This window comes from Lissotriton helveticus, chromosome 6, assembly GCF_964261635.1.
Source record: "Lissotriton helveticus chromosome 6, aLisHel1.1, whole genome shotgun sequence".
Lineage (NCBI taxonomy): Eukaryota > Metazoa > Chordata > Amphibia > Caudata > Salamandridae > Lissotriton > Lissotriton helveticus.
In genome coordinates, this window is record NC_136067.1 from 1,499,816,938 (window position 1) to 1,499,841,748 (window position 24,811).

Genomic DNA, 24,811 nt, shown 5'->3' on the forward strand with positions numbered 1-24,811 from the left:
GGCCTTGGTTGCATCGAGCGTCAGAAATGCCAGTGGGAGAGAATGTGTTGTCGCGATATCTATAGCCCCTATCAAATCATAGGTCAGTTCGTACAATTGCCGGTCCTTCACAAACCCCTTCTGGTCACGATGTAAAATGTCTAGTGCCACTATGCTCAGTCTCTTTGCCAGAACTGTGGAAAAGATCTTATAGTCCACATTCAAAATGGATATAGGCCTATATGACCCGCAGGACGTTGCAGACTTCCCTGGCTTTAAGATTAATGTAATAGAAGCACTGTCCCAGGAAACAGGGGGGGGGGGATATTCCATCCTGCAATATCTGGTTAAAAAAAACGTTGCAAGCAAGGGGACTATGACTTGTTCCAGGGCCCTATAGATCTCAGCTGGTAGGCCATCTGGACCGGCCGCTTTCTCCTTCTTACCATGTAGGATAGCAGCTCTAACCTCCTCATCTGTAATGGTTTCATCCAGGGAAGCCCGTTGCTCCTCGGATAATTTAGGAAGAGGCATCTTTCTTAACCAACTCTCAATGTTTTCTTTGTCCAAGATTTTATCTTCCTGATAAATTGATGAAGAAATCTCTAAAGATTCTCCTAATATCAGAATCTGATGAATAGGATATATTCTCATGGACTATTGAATTGATGTTATTGCGGACCTGGTCCGTTTTAGCTTTCCAGGCCAAACGTTTTCCAGCTCCCTCCCCAAACTCGAAGTGAGCCATCTTGCTAGCCTCCCATTTCTCTTGCAGACGTTGATTGAGCACTGATCCCATCTGGCCTTTTAGGGTTACAAGCTTATTGCCAAGTGCTCGAGTTGAAATCCCTGGTAAAGCTTGATCAATCTCGTTTTGAGTTTTCAACATGTCAGCCTCTATACAAGCTACTTCTTCCCTATATCGTTTCCTATGGAATGAAACTTTGTTGGTAATGAGTCCTCGTAAAAAGGCCTTAAAGGAGTCCCATACAATCCCCGAAGCAGCTGATCCCAAATTGCGCTGCAAGAAATATTGGGATTCTATATTTAGAAAGGATATATCATCTGCTGCTGATAGAAACGACCGATCAAACGTCCAAGCTCTAGACACCTTAGGGAACCCCTCAAGTTCCAGAAATACTGCCGAGTGATCTGATAAATGGGATGGAAGATAGCAGATATCTTTTACACATTCTACCAGCCTATGGTTGACTAATACAAAATCAATTCTAGACTGGTGATGGTATTTGTGGTTACGATACGAAACCCCCTGCATCTTTCCGACCCTATCCCTCCAAACATCAACTAAACCATACTGTTTCATAGCCCTTAGAAGAAAAACTCAGGTCTTACAGAGGGCAAGGGGAGAGACTATTTGGAGATTTATCTAGAACCGGATCCAAGACTATATTAAAGTTCCCCGCCAGAATTACTGGTTCCGGGAAAGACAAAAGATGTGAGAATATAGTTTTTAAGACAGAGGGATCATCTATATTAGGCCCATAGTAACCTAATATCGTAGTTTGCGCTCTGGCAACTAATACTGTTGCAATGACCCATCTGCCACCTGGGTCCACGATTTTCGACACTAGCCTTGCCTTGAGAGGTCTTTTAAAAAAGATTGTCACGCCTCTGGTGTTAGTAGATTGCGAAGTTGAAATGGAGAGATCAATCCATCTATTTTTCTTTACCAATAAAAGTATCTCAGCCTCCATTAGGTGGGTCTCCTGGAGAATGATGACCTGCGCATCAGAATCCCGTAGATACTGCATGATCTTATCCGCCCTGGGTCTGGTGCGGAGGCCATTCACGTTCCAGGAGATGATCTTCACACTATTCATAAGGGATAGATGGAACCTCCCCCAGCACAATCCCAGCAGCTGAGTACTTAACTCTCTGTCCTAATCGAAAGATTGTCTTGCTACCGTTAATGAATCTGGACCAAAAATAACCATGTTCTAAGCAGAAAATGAGGTTTTTCTTATTGCTTCCCCCTCCCCCCTGTGCCCTACCCTGCCCCACCCCTCCCCACGGGAAACCCTTGCCCTATCTATTCGGAACAAGTCCAGGAGATAGTGCCCCTACCCCACAGCTCCCACTAAATTAAAGTGAGGACAATTACAAACAGGAAAAGATTAGGTTTCTTTTTTTCCACTTTTTTTAATTTTTTTATATCTTTCGTTTTCCTTATTCTAAGTATGATTCATTTTGTATCCCGTTCCCTCTTTTTTTTTTTTAGGCTTTCCTTCCTTCTTCATCCAATACCACTACCCTCCCCTCAAAAAGAACAGAGGGAGGTGAGGAAGGATAGAAATGGAGGGAAAAGGAACAAAGTACACCCTGAAGCGGCAATTACAATGGCCTCAGCCCAAAGAACCCCTAGTTCCTCCCTTTGCCCCCATAGTGAGTAACAGCTCATCTGCCTCCTGTACGGACCGGATATTAAACATTTTGTTGTTGTACATTATTCTCAATGTGGCAGGAAACTTGAGTTGGGCTGAGGCACCTGCACTTCTAAATGCCTCCAGACGCCTGCCAAGCTCCCACTGCTTCTCGAGGGTGGCCTTGGATAGGTCTGATCTAATTTGGAAATTAAACCCTTTCCCTACCAAGGATTTTTGTTTTAAAGCTAGAGTAGAGGGGTTGGCCTAACGGCTAAGGCGCTCGACCTCGGACCTGGGGATCTGGGTTCGAGTCTCGGTAACGACGCCAATAACCCCCTGTGATTCTGGGCAAATCACTTAATCTCCCCGTGCCTAAAATATGAAAGTGTGTCCTCTTGTAACGTAACTGGTGCTATGTAAAGCGCTCTGATAACTGATTCGGTTCGGTTCTAGTTCGCGCTATATAAAACTCCCAAAAAAAAAAAAAAAAAAAAAAAAAAAAAGCTAAGTTGAGAATACTTTCTTTAAGGGTATAGGTATGAAAGTTTACCAAGATTTTTCAAGGCTTTTCTCTTTGAGGGTTTCTCCTAAAAGGGTCCCTATGGATGCGTTGGATATCCTTGGACAGGTCCTCAGGTGACACCGCCAAACTTAGAGATTCCCTTAAAAGAGAAACAACATACTGTTTAATGTCGGAACTCTCACTTCCCTCTGGAACATTCAAAATGCAGATATTACTTCGCCTAGAATTGTTCTCTAGCGTTTCCATCCTTTCGGCCATTAAGAGATCTTCTTTCTTGAGCTTGGAAATGTCACATTTGGCCTGATCTAGATGTAATGATAGTCCCGCAACTGTCTCTTCAAGCACTGATGTTCTGGCATACAGACCATCGATTTTATTGTCTAGAGATTCACAGTAATTCCTTATCTCTAATTGGTTTGCTTTTGAGGCTTCGAACCCGTTCTTTATATCAGCTGAGAGAGCCAAAAACATAGACTGCAAAGAGGTGGTCATAGGGCCATCTGTTTCTCTGCGCAAGGGCCCTTCTTGCGAGGCATCCACCATTTGTTGCTTCTCTATCACCGTTCCCTCCGATACAGCACAAATGCCTTCTGGCAATGTAAGGTGCAGAGGTATGTTATCAGATATATTATCTGCTACCATATTATCTACTACTTGAAAAGGCAACCCTCTCACTGAATCTATCTCAGCACCAACCTCAACAGTAGAAGAAAGAGGTGGCTCCATAGCTCTAGCCCTATTCAACCCAACTGCGTCCAACACTTGACACCCCGAAGCAGCGGGCTGTGCCAGAACCTGCTCCTCAGGGAGGTCCAAAATCTGTGGGATTGCTTTAAAATAGGAACGCAAAGATGGGGTATTTTAGACCCAGTACTAACAGTTGAGGTATGACCCCATGTTGTTTTAAGGGTTTTGGATCGCTTAGTTTTAATTACTGCACTCAAATATGAGGAGGTCTTCTTTGTTTTTATCGCTCCAAAATCCGGGCTAATAGATACACTGGACCTCAAAGAAAGAGGCTTTAAAAGTAAGCTAGTGGATGGTACTGGACTCGGGATTAAATTACTATCACCAAAATTGGTATCAGCACTTTTACACTCTGTGCCCTTCTTGTAAACTCGCTTACCTCTTTTCTTTGATGTTGGTATTGGTACAACTGTCAAGGAGTTACTATCAGCCACAGCACAAACCAATGCCTCGGCGCCGCTCTTAACCAACAGAATCACCTTGACCTTCCAGCTGCCCCTCAAATCCCCGCCGTGAATCCACACCAACCTCCGCTGCCCTCTCCACACCGATGTCTCCAATGCCGCTGCCCACCCCACGAGAAGCGTGCAAAAGGCTCCGGAACCGCCGCCCTCTCCTGAGCTCCAGGGCGGCCCGGGACCAACTCAGCAAACCCGGATGGGCTGAGGGCGAGCCGGCAGAAACACACATTGTCGGAAACAATGCTCCAGCCGCCTTCCGCGGACCAGAAGGAAGGAGAGAAGAAGAACACTCCTCCACACACATGGGAGGCGGAGGACGCCGAAACGCCAACAGATGCCGGTAAGCCTCAGGGGATCGGAACGGAACACACCCGGGCCGGTAGGAGACGACTACCGGGGACGAAATCTGGGCATCGCTAATTCAGCACACTTTTCCGCATCAATTCCAATTAATGTATGCCGCATAGATCCTCAAAATCGCACCGTATCAATCGACAGTGGGAGCGCGGGGCTGGAGCACCGCGGCAGCTCAGCTTGCTGCCGCCATGTTCCCCAAGTCAACCTGACAATTTCTCGTTGAAGTTGAGGCTCCAATTGGAGTTAAGAATCGCTATGCCTACAAGTTAAATTCAAGCAATACAAACGGAAACGAACACTGTACTCCACGCTTGCACCACTTATCTTCATGCCACCTCACCATAAGAAATCCTAAGAGGTACTGCTTCACAGTACAAGCCACCAAGCTCTAGAACCCACTATCAGCCAGCATTAAAAGCACCCAGGAGCATATACACTTCCGAAGGCAGGTGAAAACGTGGCTATTTCCTAGATAACTGCACCACCTGTAGAGTTGCACTGATTGTTCTCCAGCAACTTGAGTGCCACCAGGTATGCAAAGAGGTTAGATCCCTTTTAAAAAATGCTGTGTGGCTGCAAAAACCTGTTATTTTAATCACGCTTGCTACTGGGTTTGATCTGGCTGAATTCGTAGTTGTTTTAATAAGGTCTATGGTACTTGTGCACTTGGTTATTGATGAACTCATTGTCTCTCCTAAGATATTGCCATTTTTATACTGAAAGGTGATACACTTTATTTAATGCACTCATTTTTTATCTTTAAAATCATGTTTTAACTATTGTTACTGTATATTGTACTTTATTACGTGCTCTTTTATGATCCATTCACCTGTGATTGAATAAAGAAAGAATTGAATTGAACTGCATCACCTGCATCCCGGCAACAGAGCCCATAACAAAGTTTGACCCGCAAGTGCAATCCTCCATTTACAACCCACAAATTGTAAACAACATCTACCAGCAAACCGCTTTCATTAGGCAGGTAGGAAAAAAGGGCTGACTTATGGTTCACAATGGCATTATATAATGATGTACCTCTCTATATAACAGCTATAGGCCACAATAATTAAAGCATAATATGCAGCGGTCAGTAAAAATTGTATATCTATTAAATACACATATCTGCTAAGAGAGTTGTGCAGTACTGTACAAGTAAATGAACAGGTACGGAATAACTTAAGAGATCTGTCATGTTTTAGTGCACAATTTTGGAGGACTTTAATATAGTTCATTTACTGCAGGACCCAAATATCTATACAATCTGACAGCACCTTTACATCTCACATAGACACTCAGAAATAGGATGATAATCAAAATGTCCATCCCAAAAGATCGCTTCTTTCTCTCCCCATCCTTGCCAGCTGAGGACCAAAATTAAACTCAAAATCTTAGATTGAACAACTCAGTGAAGTAACCAGCTAGACACACTATATCATGATTTACCATAAAGGGACTTGCAGAGCTCTTACATTTTACCTTCCAGAACACTGCTATGCGCTGCATCCTATAACAGGATAACCACAACTCAGTGGTCATCGTGCATAACATGAAAAAACAAACAAACAATTTCAACAAAAACAACATCCTTCCAACCACACACCCTACATACTGTAGTGTACTACTCATGTAGGCAAGCACTTTCGCACCCCACATAGGGGTAGTAGACGCTATATATATGCTGTGCTACAATATAATACAATATGCAAGAGGTTAAATTGTGCAATATAAAACCAAGAAACCAGAGCTCAAATCCCAGCTCCTTCACTTATCAAATATTTTTACTTTATAGAGCCGATTTTTCCAAGAGCAGCAAGCTGGAGGGCACCGTGAGGTAATTCAGCCATGGATGGGTGCTACAAAAAAATCACGTATGTATGGTTTAATAGACAGTAATATTTCTTCACATACAGCAACACAGCCGTTACCATGACAAACTGATATCTTCTTTGGCTGAGTCAGGACAACATTGTCATGGAGCAGAACTATTCTCGAATAGTATTCTCGAATATTCCTATGTTTAATTTAAGGAACAATTATTTTCAACAAATGCCATTCAATGCACTGATATCTATGGTATTTTACTGAAAGGCAAAAGGCGATAAAAAAAAAAAATAATGATAATAATATTAATATTAAATATATATATGTATATATATATATATATATATACACATATATATATATATATTATATATACATATATAATCTTAAATTTTAAAGAGATATAACATGTAGCCATTCCATCTGCTCTGAACTTTACATAATAAATGTTGTGATGAACGTGTGGTTGGGCTTTTAGGGTCAAGCCAGACCCCTAACTTTACAGGCTTGCACATCTCTAATACTTTTAGGCCCTACTCACCGCCCCTCTTCATGGAACAAGGGATCGTCTGGATACTAGTGGTCCATGAGGGTCTAGATGTAACACTTACTGCATACTAGATCACCTACTTAGTTAACTAGGGTAGGAACCAGCTAGGCAGAAGTAATCCAGTCACACTGATCGGTGAAACACTGCTTAGAATCGTATTCTACAGGACCGAGTGCGCCTTTGGAGTCAAGCTAGGAGTGTGTAGAGATTACTCAGGAACAATCTTCAAGTAAAATAGTTGTTTATTGGTAATCTCTTCCAGCACATAGACAAAGCTGTGAACACATCCTCTGCTACACCTCATCTGATCCTAACATTCTCTACTACTAAGGAATACAGTATAGAAGAAAATTCTACAATCTTCTTACAAAGCTATATACAATACTATATGTATAATACTACATTACTACACATCCCTTTTATTCAATAAAAACATACCTATATACCCCCCTTAAAGGAAATTTAAAAAACCTAATTGAAATAAACATAATCATTAAGTTTCTTCGGTTTGACAATGTTTCTCCCAAAACTGCTGGTTTTACCTTCGCTAGTGTCAGATTGAACATCAGGATGATTGCTAATACTGGTATTACCAACATTAATATGCTCAGAATCCTGAGTAGAGACACTGGGAAGAGAAGTTTGATCACTGGTTTCATCGGAAGTGATCCACCAATACTTCTGTAAATTGACTTCAAAACTGTCATTAGATACAGATTCCCAACTATTAAAATTTTTAGTTAACGCCAGTGTGCTCATATGATAAACAGAACCGTCTGCTAACTGTACAGTGTTTTTATTAACTTTAACAATTTTCTTAGGTGAACTAAATTTGCTTTTTCCATTAGGAACTTTTCTACCAGATTTAACTCATACCCATTGACCCTCATTTAAAGTAACATCTTAGACACCATTCTTTCTATTAAAATAAGCAATGTTTTTCTGCTGAGAATCCATAATGCGTTCTCTAATATCATCAGCTTTCCAAATTATTTTGTTTCCTTTGTTCATCCAACCTGGGTTGACTTTTGAGAGAGGAACTATGCCTCTCATGACACCAAAAGGACTAATGCCTGTTGAGTCAAGGATAGTAACTCTAACTCCACACCATATTTAGTAATTCAATATCCATATCTTTTCTATTACGCAAGGCTTGTTGTATAGTGCTTTTGATAACTCGATTGACTCTTTCAACAACAGCATTACCCCATGGATGATAAAGTGCTGTTAAGTTATGTTCAATACAGGCATAGCTTAAAAAATGTTTCATTTCTAAGAACTTAAACTGAACACCATTGTCGGTGAGTAAAGACTTTGGGAATCCCTCTCTAATAATGATTTCAAGAAATTTAATAACAGAACGTGTGTCAACTTTTGTCACAACTTTCAGTTCCAACCACTTAGAAAACATATCCATTAGGACAATAATGAACTTTTGAGAACCATCATTCCAAGAAACAGGGCCCATTATATCTAAAGCAATATCCTCCCACGGTAGGTTAGGACAAGCAAGTGAACTTAAAGGAGGGTTCAACGTTTTTTGTGATTTATCAGATGTTTCACATCCTAAACATGATCTAACAAAACGTTCTGTTTCAATATCAATTTTGGGCCACAAGTATAAAGATTTAATGTTGCGTTTGGTTCGGGGAATACCAGGATGTCCTTCATGGCATAGAGCTATGATTTTATTTCTTAATTTAGATGGTGGAACAATTTTTTCTCCTCTGACAAAAAATATTCCATCAATACCCAACTCATTTCGTACTTCCCAGAATGCTTTCAACTCACCAAGAAGTTCATTTTTTATGCAATCTGTCCAACCACTCTCAATTTTATGTTTTACTGATTAAAAAATGTCATCTTTGATTGCGCATCTGCCCATTCTTTTTCTTGTAACCCATCACAGTTCTCATACCTGCAACACACACATCATTCCAAGGATTTGTGTCAATTTCTGTCAAAGGAAGAGACATTCTGCTCAAAAAAACCTAACGGGAATTTTTCTGTAATAGAGAGTGATGAATGTTTCTCCCGTATTTGAATGTCCAAATCGTTGGCAGGCTGTTGTACGTATGTTGACTATCCACGTGGCTAAGCAGGATGTCCCTCTGTAAAAGGCAGGTAAGTCTGGGAATACAGACTAGAGTAGATCACATTGCCAGCCACATAAAAGTCCATGTTACAACGTTTATTAATGTCTCGACTTTCCTGGGCTATAAATGAAAGGTTCTGGCACTCGTTCTTTAAAGGGGGGGGGATCCTTACCCTATGCGATATACATACGAGCAGAGCTGACAGGACCAACACATTGGAGTTTGATCAGAAAATAAACACGGCTGGAGAAAATGAGACTACAGAAGTCATGTTTTGCTGGGGGTGGCATGATTTCTAAGAGAGCGGCATGTCAGCTCCTCCTAAAAGACTGTAGGAGATGTTGTGTCGGTACTCACTGGAAGGCGCTGGAGGCAGGCGGACCCCGCCGGGTCTCCCACGGCTTGGGAGGGGGCTGCGAGGCCATAGCTCTGGTTACCGTTCCCAGCACAACTGCCCTGGTAGGACTGGTAGGGTAGCGAGACAAAGAAGACGGACTACCCATCGCTCCTTGCTTGCTGTTTCTGCGCGTGAGCAGGGGGTTGACTTGAACACCGCACCCCCTCCTAGGCGTGAAACTCTGCTACTACGGAAGTTGCTAAGCCTTTCATGAGTGGTACCTGCAGCCAGAGTAATTACTACAAGTTTCAAGCCTGCGTCTAAATATCCACCTCTTCGGGACACCCGAACAAGGTTTATCTTTTGTACGATAGCATAGTGCTCTTTTTTTACTTTCCAGAAAGACAATGACTTGATGCTGTCAAAGCGTATTTCGTAGTTTTTAATGGATAATGCCTTGTTTCTATTAAGCATAATTGATTATTAGTACATTTTTTGTATCCTTTTCATTGCTGTTTATGAACGCATAGTACAGGCTGCCATACAGACATTTGTCTCGTTGCTTTCTAACGATGACGCTATTGATGCTTAAACGTCGGCGGGTTGGTTTAATAGTCTGCGCATGCGCGCACTTTCCTTGCTGCCTTCTGTGATCTTGGGTGAGATTTAAATTACTTTTGCGCAGCGCGAGTCCCACGCGTCAGTCTTTACTCGTAATTCACAAAGAAGAGCGCGCACAAAAAGGAATGTGAGGTTGAAGTCGCAGTCACCCCAAGTGGCATCTCTTTGAAAGCTATATCTCTCTTTCCCTGTATGTTTTAGGCGTTTCATATCATCAGACTCAAGTTTTTGTAAAAGTAATTGTATTTGTATAGCGCTTCGTACCCCTTACGAGGCGCAAAGCCTGTTATCGGAAAGATAGCAGCTTCACTGTTTGAAATAGTGTATTTGTAATGAGCTTTATGTGGTCATCGTGTGTTTTCCTACATGAGTGGCTAAAGTGGTGTTCTTATTTGTAGTATCGTGCATATGTATGATGCTTCTCCCTTGTTGCTTTGCCAGTGTGAATGTGCAGTGTGGAATTTTTTGGGTGCCTGTGAGGTGAAGTGTGACAGTTGGCGAATGGGCTGAGCAGCGGGCATGCAGCTCCTGATGGGGCTACTGTCATGCTTTAAATGGGCCGGTACTCACTGGTACTGAGTACCGGCACTTCTTTTTATCCCTCCAAGAGTACCAGCACTTTTTCCTTACAAAGGAGAGTACCGGTACTCATTCAAGCAGGTTGGCGTTTTACGTCTAGTGAGCATGCATCACATTTTTATACTGTGACACGTGTTCACACGATGACCATTTCAAACCAGTTTCACACCTTGCATTACACAAGCACACTAAACTCAGAGCTTCCCATCTCCTGAGAGCTGGAAAGCCCATCGGATAGCCCGATTGTGCTGCACAGATCTGCCCATTGTCAGACTGGCTCGCCTGCGCCCTGTGTGCTGGGCTCTGTTCTCCTACTACGCAGGTGGCGGCCCTGCAGCTTTGGAAGTGAATTTGAAAAGGTCCCCGCTGGGAGCGGCAGGGGGGCAGTTATTTGAGGATGGCTGCGTGTCGGCCTGGTGGTACTGTGTGGAGAGCATTGTTAGGGGGGAGTGAATGGCTGCAGAGGGCATAAATCTTTGTTTTTGACTTGACACTGCACATGCTGATAATGACGCTCTCATCTGCCCATTCTTGCCTCGGCCGGAGGATGATGGTCGGGTGGGTCTAAACATCCTGCTCTCGGGTTTAACTCCAGATGTCACGTCTGGGGTGGGGGTGTAGTGGGTCGTCTCCTGGAGCCTGCTGTTCTTGACACTGACAGAATTTTCTCAATGGGGGAAAAACACATTTCTACTGATGTGTACAAATGCGATTTGTAGGCAATGGGGACCGTATTTCCCTCATTGAATGTGGGGTAAGTGAAACCCGCTGTTCCAAGTACAATCTGTATGAATAAGTTAGTTGTGTTGTTACAAGTTAACAAGAAGTTAGTTGCAAGCAGATCAGACTGCAAAGACCGAAGAATTTCTGTATGTTCCGGAAGCCACCTGGAAGACGAAAAAGAGGGTTGTATAAACACATAAAGCGGTTTGATACGCTGAGCATAATCCGGAATGTTTGTCCTCCCGAAATAAAAAATAAAAAGCAAAGATTGTAACTTCTTAAGAGTAGAAGGAGGCTGCAGTTGAGCACATTTCTCCAGAAAGTGGGGGACTAACCCCCTCCCTTCATTGTTGAGTTTGTAACCTAAAAAGAGTACCGCCGAATAGGAGATATGAGACTTCGCAAAATTCAATTTGTACCTTAAGTCTACTAAGGACAATATAATGCGGTCAACACGCACCAGATGTGGTATCAATTCGTCATCAGTCCAATAAATGTCGTTGACATAAGAGAAAGTATCAGGATCTATGTTGTGTAAAATTGACACAACACGTGCAGCAAACGCACCAGGGCTATTTTTATAGCCCATGGGCAATCTTGTAAATCTTTTCTGATTGCCGACCACAGTAAATGCAGTCCAGACACGGCTCCCAGGAGCAAAATTGTGACTGTAAAACCCTTTGGAAATGTCCATAGTGGTTTTATACTTTTCCGAAAAATATTGTTTATTAACGCAGAGCTGTGGGGTTTTTGCACAGCAAACGTACGAACATGACTGTTCACATTTCTATAATCCAAAACTATGCAATATGAACCATCTGGTTTTGATATTGGAATGAGAGGATAATTCATTGATGGAACACAGTGTTCAATTACACCCTGATATTTCAACTGGGCCAAAATGTCACTAACAGACGCTTTCGCTTCCCGTCTGATCGGATACTGTGTCTGAGGCTGTGGCATTGATCGCAAAGGGATCTCATGTGCCAGTTGATCTCTATCCCAGCCCACCTGATTGCGATACACAGCCGGCACTAGGGCTAAAGCCCATTCCGATGCATAAGCCTGTTTAGTCTCTTCAGAGACTTAACACGAAAAACTCAGAAGTATCACGTTCTCACCTCGGGAAGAACTTAAAACAAATGGAGGAGGCCAATTCACCTCCACCAACAAAATGTCATAGGACGAGGTAAGGTTATCCCAAAAGATACCCTTAATTGTACGTTATATATCACCTTCAATTTGGAGGACTGTCTTATAAATTCTATCAGAGGCTGCAACTCTAGTATCAGCTATTTCCACAGTAATTAATGTGTCAGTTGCTCTTGCCTCCAGACAAGGACGGAGAACCTCTCGTACTATGGTATCTTCTGCCGCACTGTCGAGGAGTGTCACAGCCATCTCCAATCGAGGAGCAGGGCTCTCACCGTCTGAAGCATACTTCGCTGTTAAAGTGGCAACTTTTTTCTTTTGCAACGGGGCACAATATGGCAGTTGTCCCTCCGGTATGGCCTTTACGTCAAACTGGCCTGGCGGATCACGTCGTTGTTGCGTGGTCTCGCCTTTTCGACAGTCTTGACTCTTCCCCTCCATTGTTGATCTGACGAGTCCTGCAAGGAACGTGGAGAATGAGGATCCAGCACTTGAAACCTATCTGGTGTCTTAAGCTTAGAGCTGTCACGCAAATCATACCTACGCTCCGATGCATCAGGTGTCGCTGATCCAGCACGCGAACCTTGCATCTGTTGTTGTTGTTTGTTCTTGTTCCAATTCTTTTTAGGAAAGAATGGACGCCCCTCCTTCTTGATGGGTGGTTTATTCTATATCTGAGTTAAAGGTTTATTCCCCAAATTATTACGCCCTAATGCTTTATACACCATAGCGATAATCTTAGGCCATTTGCGTTGTTTATCAATGTCTGCTACTGCCTCAAGGCGCTGACTCACTTTCAAACTAACCGTTTATACTTGTATATCAGCTAGTATTATATCAAAGACTATAGGCAATCCTCAAACCAGTCTCATCCCCAACTCCAGGGCGGCCTCTGCCCCTTGTTCCTCTCAAACTTTCTTAAGAACTGTTAGACGCACTGTTATTCAGGAGGTGCCAAAGAATAGAGAATACAGTGCCGCAAACACCTTCCCCCAGGTGATGCAATCAGCTAAATTGGGAATAAGACCTTTTGGTAAACTTATTGTAAGGATCCTGTGTTTATCCAAAGGAGTAGTATTGCGAAATACAGCTTTGAGTTGCCCAAATCCCTCAGCTAACCAGAATGGCAAATCATCTCTATTTGAAGGATGCTTTCCCATCACTGAATTAAGCATGATGGCGCTAATTACCATGCCTCCATGTCCTGGATGCTGAGAACGGGCTCCAACCGGAGCCACCTGGATCATGCGGGACATGTATTGCACCACACTTCTGTGAATATGAACTAAAGATTCATGCAATTCCGCCAGCTCTGCGTGTGAAACACCACAATAATTTGGGTGTGGTGTGAAACCCGCCAAATCTGGCCATGTAGCCCCATTGACTGATAAAGGGCATGAACGGACCACTGTTATAGGGTGAGGCAGGGCACCATTAAACCAGATGGTGTGCTCCCAAGCAGACAACGGATGTTCAAGGGACTCGATACGGTCTATAATTGGGCGGAACTGCAGTGTGTTCATATTCAGGATATAAATTATCATTACAATCCACTGCCGGGAACTTCACCTAAGAATAAAAAGCCGTGAAGCGAAAAGCAGCATTCGCTTCAACCACAAAAATAATGATTGCTCCCACAACTGGGACTCCATGTTGTGTCAAATGAGCAGTCAGTGCTGCGAGATTATGAGCAGCAATGGCTATTATCTGAAGAGAGAGAAAAACAAGGAAAACGGTAGCGCAACACTGGGTTTTAAAGAAGTAAAAACAAAACCTTTTAAAATCCAAGCTTAAAAAACCTATAATCTCTAAAATAGGAGAAAAATCCCTCGCACCAAGGACGTCTCCGGTTATTGGTGAGAGGGTATTGCGAACAAGCACAAGCGCTACTCGGGAGTCTCGCGAATAAGTACCAGACCAAACATTGGGCGCCACGTTACAGGGATTCTGCACATACACAGAACTATGGGCAGGATTATGGGACCTCAGTGTAAAGGGGCTAAGCCTTCCTACAGCCTTAGTGCCCACGAGCCCAGGACTGACTAGCTATTGTGTCTCACACGCTCTCCTACTCACAAATGGAGAAACCAATAATGAGACACCCCAGAACACAACACTCCCTGATCTCTCAGGAATTGCGGTAACAAGACACACCTTTTCGCTCACGCTCTCGTAATTGTCCTCAATAAGATCTAACAGAGACACGAAAATAGTTTAAAATATTTATTTTAACTAACGTGCTCTAAAATGCAGTATATGAGCCACCACTAGCAGCAAAATGCATAATATCAATACAGTTAGCATTGCAGAAAGGCCATATATCATAAAGGGCGATGTCATTTTATAAAGACAGTAGATAACGGACTATAAGGCCTAACCACCCTCCCCTTGGTAAGCAGTAATATTATTATAGAATAGAAGATTTCTGGGCTTTGTCAGCAGACCCCATACACCAGGCCATAGATCGTATTTCTACATCACAGGTGCGGGTTGCTCTTCTCCCTGTAAAGGTCCCTCTCCAAGTGTTCATTACCTAAACATGCATCCCCATAATATCAACGTACAATTCACCAGCAGAAACAGCTGCATTGGTATGTTTTGTGTAAGAGCTAGGGCCTGACCAGAACAGAATAACAAGAGTCACTGTTTATCGACCTTGCTCACAAGTTCAGGCTAAACTCCAGGAACGGGCAGAGAACGAGCACAGCAGAAGTTCTCATGTGAAAGGCATAAACAGAGTCTTGCAAAAATAAAGACCTGTAGGGTCGTGCGCAAAAGCAGCATCATGGCTACCGGGCTCATGCTAACTTAAAGATGTCGACAATGACTCTAGCGACCACGTGACAGTAGCATGAAGCAACCATACTTCAAATTGCTGATGATGCACGATGCTCACCAGGCAAAGGCGACTCCTGTCTACTCATGTTCCTTGTTACAAACATTTTTAGGAGGGGGTCCAAGGGAAAGTTTAAAGACCCTATACAATCACACTCCCCATACGAACTGTAAATACACAAATAAGTGATTGTAGGTCTGAGAAAAAGATAGACAGTTAAATTAGGCCTGACTGTCAAAGGAAAGACATTAATACACAAAAGAAAAATCAATCAAGTGCCCAAGGATACCTCCCCAATTGTAAAGATACCCATCAGTTTTCGATCGGTTCCGCCCTGCTCATCATATGGGACTCCTCACACCAAGGAGAGTAATCCTGCAACCACTTGATGTTGAAAATAGTGGTTGCCCTAGTGTGTTGTTAGGTATGAGACTGTTAACCGTGAAGACTGAAAAAAGCAGTGCATGTTAATAATGGTGTGAAAAAGTGAAGGGAAATAAAATTAGAGAAAAAGGAGAGTAAAAATTTTTGAATATCCCCTAATTTTCCAAAGCTAAAAAGTGTGCAAAGATATAGTAGAAAAACAAATGTCTACTATTAATGATCTTATGAGGTCAACATGTTTCTGCAGACTATGGACCCGCCTGGGTGCCCTGCTGCATTCTTCAGGACCTTTATCTTACTACTGCTTGAGCCCCCACCATTAAAAAGTGGAGGTGTGTTTGGATGCAATAATATAAAAAAGATGGTTACATTATGTTACTGCAAACTGAACCGGGTGTCCCCTCGACTGGTTCAGGTCCTCCTTGCTAAAACAAAAAGTGACAGAAAGGCATAACACAACATAAAATAAAAGAAATATTTAGGCTCAAAACCATGTTAATTTTCTAGAGCACACTATGGGTATGTATGTTGCATATCTCCATCGAGTGAACATTAAGTTTCACTCCCAGGTAATGTCTCAAACACCCCCAGCTTACCTTAGTAGTAGGAGGTACGCTCTACGCCTCACCTGGCTATGGCTCAGGTAAGTGGAGCCCGCGCTACAAAAAAATTAAAAAGACATATATACAAATAAATGTAACCACACTCAGTGTCACTCAATAAAGTCCTTCATATCATCATTGCATACACCCAGTCCGTAATTTCCAGAAGGGGAAGAATTCCTTATGCATTCAGGCGGCAATCAGGTTACTTTGTCCTATTCATTCAAAGTGGTGCTGGTTTACATTTCCAGATCTTTTATGTAAAACAACGCGCATATAGGTTTAGTAGTTAAGACCTAATGCCGAAACAGTTCTCGCTCTTACTCTAGCCCAATGTCTCGACTAGAAGTGGACAGAATGCTGTTTATTTGTTTTGCTTACCAACGCATAGACCAGAAAAAACGCTTTCATGTTACACAGATAGTCTGGGACAATTAATACCACGCTCCGCCTAGCGTTAAACCCAGCCCACGGGACCGATATTAATACATGCCCCACCTGCGATTACAGCTCGAGAAAGCCTCAATCCATCTGTCAAAAGCCCTGTGTCAAGAAACGCTTACCTTTCCGTCGGTACTCCAGGCGTCCTCCATGCCGTTTGGGGAGGTACCGCGGAAAAGGTAGGCGCCATTTTTGTAATACTGAAAAGCCGGCTTCATCACGCCTGACGTTTGCAGGAATCACGTGTTATCCCGCTGGGCTAATGGGAGATGTAGTGCCTCAGATGTTACGCTTTTGACTTAACAACGGGACCGTGGTAGGGATCAGCGTTATTCTCGTGATGCCAGGATAGCGGCGTCATCACGCCTGACCTTACATTAAAACCGTGTTCTGAATGGGGCTATTAGAGGATGTCTTTGATGGCCCCCTACCTCCTGGTATTGCGCTATTTTTAATAAACTCAATAGGACAGACACCCCTTCAAATGTAGCTATTAATTCTATAGGCCATAATTATAGAGTACAGATCTCTTGTCCGGGCAAATACTATGATATTTTTCATATGATAGACCGAAATCCCGACGCCATCACGCCTGATGTTTATGGGAATCACGTTTTGTACCGCGGGGCTGATGGGAGATGTAGTTTGTGCCCCAGAAATTACGCTAGGACCATAATAGAGGTCTGTGTTGTTTTCGTGATACAAGAATAACGGCATCTTCATACCTAACCTTGCATTCAACACGTGTTCTGAACGGGGCTAATAGAGGATGTAATTTATAACCCCCTGCCTCCTGGTGTTACGCTTTTTTTAATAAAAAACTCAGTGGGACAGAAAAACCCCTTCAAGTGTAGCCATTAGTTCTATAGGCCATAATTGTAGAATGCAAATCTCTTGTCCATGCAAACACTGTAATATCTTATACGGTTGACGTTATTTAGATGAAAAAACAGATTATGCAGATTATGCACATCATAAGGATATCCACGGAAAGTCTTCATTTAAACCCCTCTTGTCAGTATTGAGTTTATAGACCCATTTTTGTTTAATTTTAAAAAGGAACCTGCTGATGTCCGCAACAAGGGATGGAATCATCGGCTTTTCAATCACTGTCCATGTAAAATCTGTGGGACCATGACCTACCTCTAAAAAGTGGTTGGTCAACCGAGTTGCTTGTTTTCTGCACCTGATGGTGCTTTTGTGCTCGGATATTCGCACTCTTATTTTTCTTGTGGTCATACCCACATATTTTAACTGACATGGACAGATGATTAGGTAAATTACGTTTTGACTATTACAATTAGTAAAACGCCTCTGCTGCCAGGGACGATTACTACCGATATCAATACTGGTAGATTTGGATGTTTGCGGGCATGCTGCGCAGTTCCCACAAGAGTGATGTCCCTCAACCGCTGGCATATCCCACAAAGTACCCACAGCCCTTGTGTTCGTGGCCCTGGGTCTGGTGTGCACCAGTTGGTCTCTTAGATTAATACCACGTTTGAATGCAAATAGTGGTGGAGGTAACTGGTCTGATCCGGTGTTTAAAATTGACCAATGTTTTTTGACAATTTTCTGAATACTATTCGACTGAGTGTTAAAGGTGTTCACACATGTAATCCTCTGCATTTTCTCTTTGGGGGTAGATGGTTCCAATAGCGCTTCCCTGTTGTTATTAGCAGCTCTTTTCATAGAGCGATGCACCAATTTTTTGGGGTATTTTCTAGAGCGAAGTTGGTGTTCCAGCATGCCAGCATGTTCTTGGAATGCTTCCCTAGTAGAACAGTTTTGTTGGATTCGCAAAAATTGCCCATACGGGAGATTATCCCGAAGTGCCTTGGGGTGACAGCTGTCATAGCATAGCAAAGAATTTCTCTTTGAATGAATAGGACAAAGTAACCTGATTGCCACCTGATTGCATAAGGAATTCTTCCCCTTCTGGAAATTACGGACTGGGTGTATGCAATGATGATATGAAGGACTTTATTGATCGACACTGAGTGTGGTTACATTTATTTGTATATATGTCTTTTTAATTTTTTGGGAGCGCGGGGCTCCACTTACCTGAGCCGTAGCCAGGTGAGGCGTAGAGCGTACCTCCTACTACTAAGGTAAGCTGGGGGTGTTTGAAACATAAACTGGGAGTGAAACTTAATGTTCACTCGATGGAGATATGTAACGTACATACCCATAGTGTGCTCTAGAAAATTAACATGGTTTTGAGCCTAAATATTTATTTTATTTTATGTTGTGTTATGCCTTTCTGTCACTTTTTGTTTTTACAAGGAGGACCTGAACCAGTCGAGGGGACACCCGGTTCAGTTTGCAGTAACGTAATGTAACCATCTTTTTTATATTATTGCATCCAAACACACCTCCACTTTTTAATGGTGGGGGCTCAAGCAGTAGCTAGATAACGGTCCTGAAGAATGCAACAGGGCACCCAGGCGGGTCCATAGTCTGCAGAAACCTGTTGACTTCATTAGATCATTAATAGTAGACATTTGTTTTTCTACTATATCTTTGCACACTTTTTAGCTTTGGAAAATTAGGGGATACTCAATAAAGATTTTTACTCTCCTTTTTCTCCAATTTTATTTCCCTTCACTTTTTCACACCATTATTATCATTCACATGCACTGCTTTTTTCAGTCTTCACGGTTAACAGCCTCATACCTAACAACACACTAGGCAACCACTATTTTCAACATCAAGTGGTTGCAGGATTACTCTCCTTGGTGTGAGGAGTCCCATATGATGAACAGGGCGGAACCGATCGAAAACTGATGGGTATCTTTAAAATTGGGGACATATCCTTTGGCACTTGATTGATTTTTCTTTCATGTATTAATGTTTTTCCTTTGACAGTCAGGCCTAATTTAACAGTCTATCTTTTTCTCAGACCTACAATCACTTATTTGTGTATTTACTCATGTTCCTTAACATAAAAGCAGCATTTGATACGGTGAATCGCAAAATTCTGCACACCCTTTTAGATACCATGGTATAAATGGGACAGTTTTCTGAGCTGCTATCATGCCTGGAAAGCTGTTTCTGAGAAATAAAATAGTGCATTAATTTTTCTGAACTTTCTACTCTATGCGATGGAAAGCCACAAAGCCCAATTCTATTTCTAACTTTTTAAAATCTGTACCTTGAACCTTTGACCACACTTTTTAATCTTGCACATTTCTTTGCAGGTAATATTCAGTATACCTAAAAGTATGCTCTCCAGAAGACCTATTACTTCTTGGTGTAAACTCTAAATGACTTTGAATGATTTCTGCTTTTCACCATCTGATTTAAAACCCATGTATTCAGTTCAAATTCCTCCTCTTCTCCTCACCATTGAGCTCTATTCGGGTGCAGTTATGGCTGGACTTATACATGTACTAGACATAAAACTCACACCATTGAATGGACTGAGTCTTTGTGTGTCTCACTAGATAACAATTTGAACCTATGTGTAGAAAAGATTGCGAACTACAGATGCCTAATAACCCGAAAAATCGATTGAAATTGTACAGCCTGTGCCCCATGAGGCACACAAAAAGGAACAAGCATTTACAATGCAATAGGTCTCGCAGCATTAAAGTTTGAGTTATTGGCATTGTTAATGACAATGCCAATAGTTATAACTTTTGCAAATGTGGCACCTATAGCATTTGTAATGCAATATGAACACAGAAATTCATATCTAAAGTATTCTTGATTAACACAAGCTAAATATCTGGTCATTTTTGCTGGTGATTCCGCTATGTTCTAGCAAGTCAGACACTAGTTGACCCTGGTTGCTCCAGATTGGGCCAAGAGGGTCTGGTACGCTGAACCTCTGTGGAGGTCCCTCCTTAGTAATGAAAGGAAACAACAGGAAAAGGGTAGCCAGAGAGTAAATAGATGAATAGGCATCATTTAAGAGGAGACATGGGAGTGATGGCAATTAATAAGATTTAAAATGTAAATAATAACAGGCTTAGGTTATACACCTGTGTATGGTCGCAAATCACACATTTTGCTAACATACAAAACATGTTATCTTACATAAGAGTAACAAATACATATTAATGTAATTAAGGGGAAATGACACATACACCTTTGGACCTAATGCTATCTACTTTTGCATAGTTTATGCATGTCAAGTATTCACCCCCGTTCACTGTTACCAAAGGTTTAGGCTCATTGAAATCTCCCAGTCTCCAAGTATTTCTCTGCTAGGAGAATGTGGGAGCTCAAGTGCAGCTCACACCAAAACAGTCTCTCTGACATTATTTACCAGGATACTTTCCAACAATGACTATTGGTTTTCAAATCTCTCACCCACCATTGTGTCACCACGACCCCGAAACATTTCCACCCAATTTGCAGCATCTCCACATGTACCATTTATTTTAAGGTTTGGCGTTACCCAAGACCTTTAGTTTACAATAAATATATTAGACATATTTGCAGAGGCTTTCACTCAGCACGTCATCCACTGGTCTGCTGAAAATGCACTCCAATTTTGCTTCCTCCCTCTACAGCATGGGGCACAGGGTCAGCCCACCTCGCCCACTAGGTTACCTGACTTGGTGAGGACATTCTGCTCTTGCAGAACGTGGAATTCCAACCAAAAGTAATCCCATTCAGTTCCAGGGATTACTAGTTTAATGAGTGCTCCTACATAAAGAAACATACATTTTGGCTTTAGACAAAACCTGTTTTCATACAAGTATGCCTTCATACAAAAATCATTCACAAACATCAAAATAATAAGTATTGGCAAAGTAAAAAGTTCTTCAGTCAACGAAAGACCGATTGCCTTTGCCAATTCTCGTTTTCCATGCAAGAGCTTATTTTAAAAATTCTCATGATGGCATCAAATTCCAAACTAAAATGTGCTTGAGGCAATAGACGGACATGAGGAGACGGAGGTCCAAGGAGAGGTGTGCCAGGTGCACAAAACATTAGAACGGAGGTGCAAGATCGTGAGCTTAGTTATGAGGAATGAGAAGAGTTCCTGAATATATCTAATAGCTTACAAGTTTCTAAATATTACACTGTGTAATTACATTCCAACACAGTTTGTTTCTAATGAAAGCATGTACATGTTGACCTTTCTGCCCCTTATTTGAAAGATTTCCCTACTGTTTTTTTTCCTCAACATTTCAGTAGCTGTAAAAAGAATTTCCTCAGACTTGGCATGCTTATAATGGCGACCCCCTTGAAACCATGGATTAAGATTATAAAGACTGGTTATCCAAATTCACATGCTAATGGATACCTATAACAGATGAGCATGTGCATTCTATCTTGAGCGGTTCAATGTGAGCACTACATCAGGCAGTGGAGAATCGAACCAAGGAGGGTCAATCTTCGGCATTATGCATCATAATACCCAGTGCCAAGAGCAGCAAACAGAAAAAGCTTCTGTTTGTCGAAAGGATTCAGGAGAACGCGAGTCCCTTTTAGAATGTTGATGGCTAAACTACAGTTTCCCTGTGGGGCCTCAGCATAAACATTCGTTAGGGCCAGTATAACTACATTTCACCCTGCACAACAGGTAGTGATTAGCTTTTAAAGTGCCAATGTATGCTTGCAGTTACAGTAACTGAAGGATGATGGTACACTGCTAACTTTTACAGTGTGATGTTTTTACCCGTATTTTAGTAGTGGTCGCCATTTTATTGCAACGATTTTTATTAACTTCACAATAAAAGTAATTCTGATTGTACACTATCTCTCCCAGAGACTACCAAACACCCCTCAATTCATTATCACGTGACAATTCAGCGTTACAGTATCTGCACCTGCAGGGCAGGGTTCATTATTATTGTACCTGGCATGGTAGCGCAGCTGTCAAACGCATTTGAAGCCCTTTACAAGACAGCAACAGTCAATAATGCAAAAGGGCAGGAAGCAAGCATATAGTAAACAGAACACAAACACATGATATCCGTCACATGGCATAAAGAAAGGTACTGCTAACCGGTTGCCAAGCACACAGCCAACAAGTAAATAGACCAAAAGATAAACGGCCCAAGCTACCGGCTTTAGTAGTGTGTGCGAGATAACCATGAATTTGTGGCGAGTAGGCTGATTATTCCACTGGAAGTTATAATGCACGTAAGAACATTGCAAAACAAAAATCGGTTCACTTCCCAATAAGTGGAAGTAAACATGCAATACCAATTCTCATGTTGAACACCAACAGAAGGGACATAAATGCAGAAAGAAAGAAAACAAGCAAACAAATCCCCCCGGCCCTCACTTGCCTACCTCCGGCCACAGAAACGCTGGAACACGCACACCGCAAGTCGGCCTGGAGCGCCCCTCGGAAGAGACGCTGGAGGACAGGAGCGTGACGCGCGTGAACGTGCACGTTGACGTTCCCGCGCGTTCACGGACCTGAGTCGGCTCGTGCCCAGGTTTGGAGCTGCTCGTTCACAGCTCTGACTCCCTTGGCAGGGAGGAAGGCGGCTATAAGTCTCGTTGGCGACAGCGCTTCGCGCTGCAACGCCAGCGAGACCTAAAAAGCAGTACATTACATGCGAAAGATGGCACACACGACATAAGTGCTGATTAAACACCAATTCATATAAAATACTATTTACACATATCCTCCATTGCAGACAGTGGTCTCTACCAATTTAATCATTTGTTGCTGTTGACCCGTATTATCTGAATTAGAATAAAAAAAAAATAATAATAAAATCTGTGGTACAATCTCTGGTCCTGTCAAGACTTAACTTTGTTCACAAATATTCACAATATCCATCCAGCTTCACTTAAGATAACCCTGCACACAACTGCAAGACTAGGGCCTCAGAAGTGAAACACATTTGAATATATCATCACTGTCCTCATTACTCTAAACTGGCTTTGTAGACTAGTGTAAAACATATCCAACATGTCCTTCAACAAGCACAAAGCCATGGACCAGAGCACATTAACATGCTTGACACAAATAATTACCGCCTCAGGCTGCAGCCACACTTTATGATGTTCTGAATCCAGGTTGCTAAAATTATCTTGTTTTAAGAAATAAGTACCATTTCCCATTCGTTTTCAAGCATCATTCTTAAAACTAGAAGCCTGATTCCTCCGAACATAAGCACAATCCCTCTTCTGAGGGATTTGAAAGGAAATCAAATACCAACAGTTCCAACTGTTTCCTCAAGGATGACAACATACCTGACAATTGCAGATTCTCTTCTGTAAATCTGCCAAATAAGTACCTAGCATAGATTTACACATTTTATATTTCTTTCCTTAAGGAACTATTATGTCTGGCCCATTTTAAATGCGAATTGAAAATGTATGATCTTATACTATTTAATTCCTGTGTAAAAGTTTTGCAGTCCAATATGTGACAATACATTACATGATATGATATGTTTGACTTTCAAGTGAATGGTGTGTGAGAAGTTAGCCTGGCATATGATGTCCACTATTCTAGTGGGCACCTTGAACCAGTCTAAATGACCCTTATTGATGGTGGTTGTAAAGTCAACCTTATAGACAAGCTATCCTAGTGGTAGCATGGACCAGCAGTCTTAGGCTAAAACTTCAGAGAGCATATGAAGCAAGCTGTTTTACCAATTATAATCCCTTGAATACCAAATGAAAGGACACCACGCCAGGTATATATCAAATATATATGTATTTATTTCTAACACAACCCCTCTGCACTCTTTATGAGGTCAGAGATCGAAGTACATCACAAGTTACTCAATTAGCATACGATAAGTTGCACAAATACAGTTTTGCCCTAGGGGCCTCACAAACCATATACTAAGTAAGTGGTATAAGAACCACTTCAGGAATAGTGAATAGGCGTAGGGCCTAGGGAATCGCTGGGGCTACACTAGACAACCAAAGGTTAGGAAGTAGGAGACCCACGGGAGACACGGGCAGTGTCTAAACACAGTTGCGAGTTACCATTGACTTATAATGGAGAATGAAGAAGTTACAAAGTTACTGTTTTAGGGCACTTCTGGATGGACTACGACACAACCCCTTTAAACTAGGACACTTTGAGAGTCAATACCCACGGGAGCACCGGAGTACTCGAGTTACCTCACCTAGGGAAGCCGGGTGCATAGGTGTCTTTTCGTGTCGGGTTTCGTCGATGCTTTCAATGGAGATCTGCAAAAGAAGTGCTGCAGGCGGCCAAAGGAAGAGTGTCCAGGTGGATCCAAGGGTGGATCGAAGAACTGAAGAACCTGAAAGCAGAGGGGAC

General features: G+C 42.2%; 2 protein-coding genes across 4 annotated transcripts in view; one reads left to right on the plus strand and one right to left on the minus strand.

Moving 5' to 3' along the window:
* PEX13 (peroxisomal biogenesis factor 13) overlaps positions 1 to 9,460 on the minus strand; it is a 149,776-nt gene extending 140,316 nt beyond the window's left edge. Inside the window, exon 1 of the mRNA XM_078649300.1 lies at positions 9,276 to 9,460. Within this exon, the coding sequence (XP_078505426.1) occupies positions 9,276 to 9,421 (146 nt within the window). The 5' untranslated portion in view covers positions 9,422 to 9,460. The remainder of the gene's footprint in view (positions 1 to 9,275) is intronic.
* A 67-nt stretch (positions 9,461 to 9,527) lies between these two features.
* Positions 9,528 to 24,811, plus strand: part of PUS10 (pseudouridine synthase 10) — a 268,922-nt gene continuing 253,638 nt past the window's right edge. For 2 of the 3 annotated variants that reach the window (XM_078649297.1, XM_078649299.1), the window contains exon 1: positions 9,838 to 9,914. The gene's annotated coding sequence lies outside the window, so the exon portion shown is untranslated. Of the gene's footprint in view, positions 9,621 to 9,837; positions 9,915 to 24,811 lie in introns of those variants that run through there. The other variant, XM_078649298.1, reaches the window with a different exon arrangement.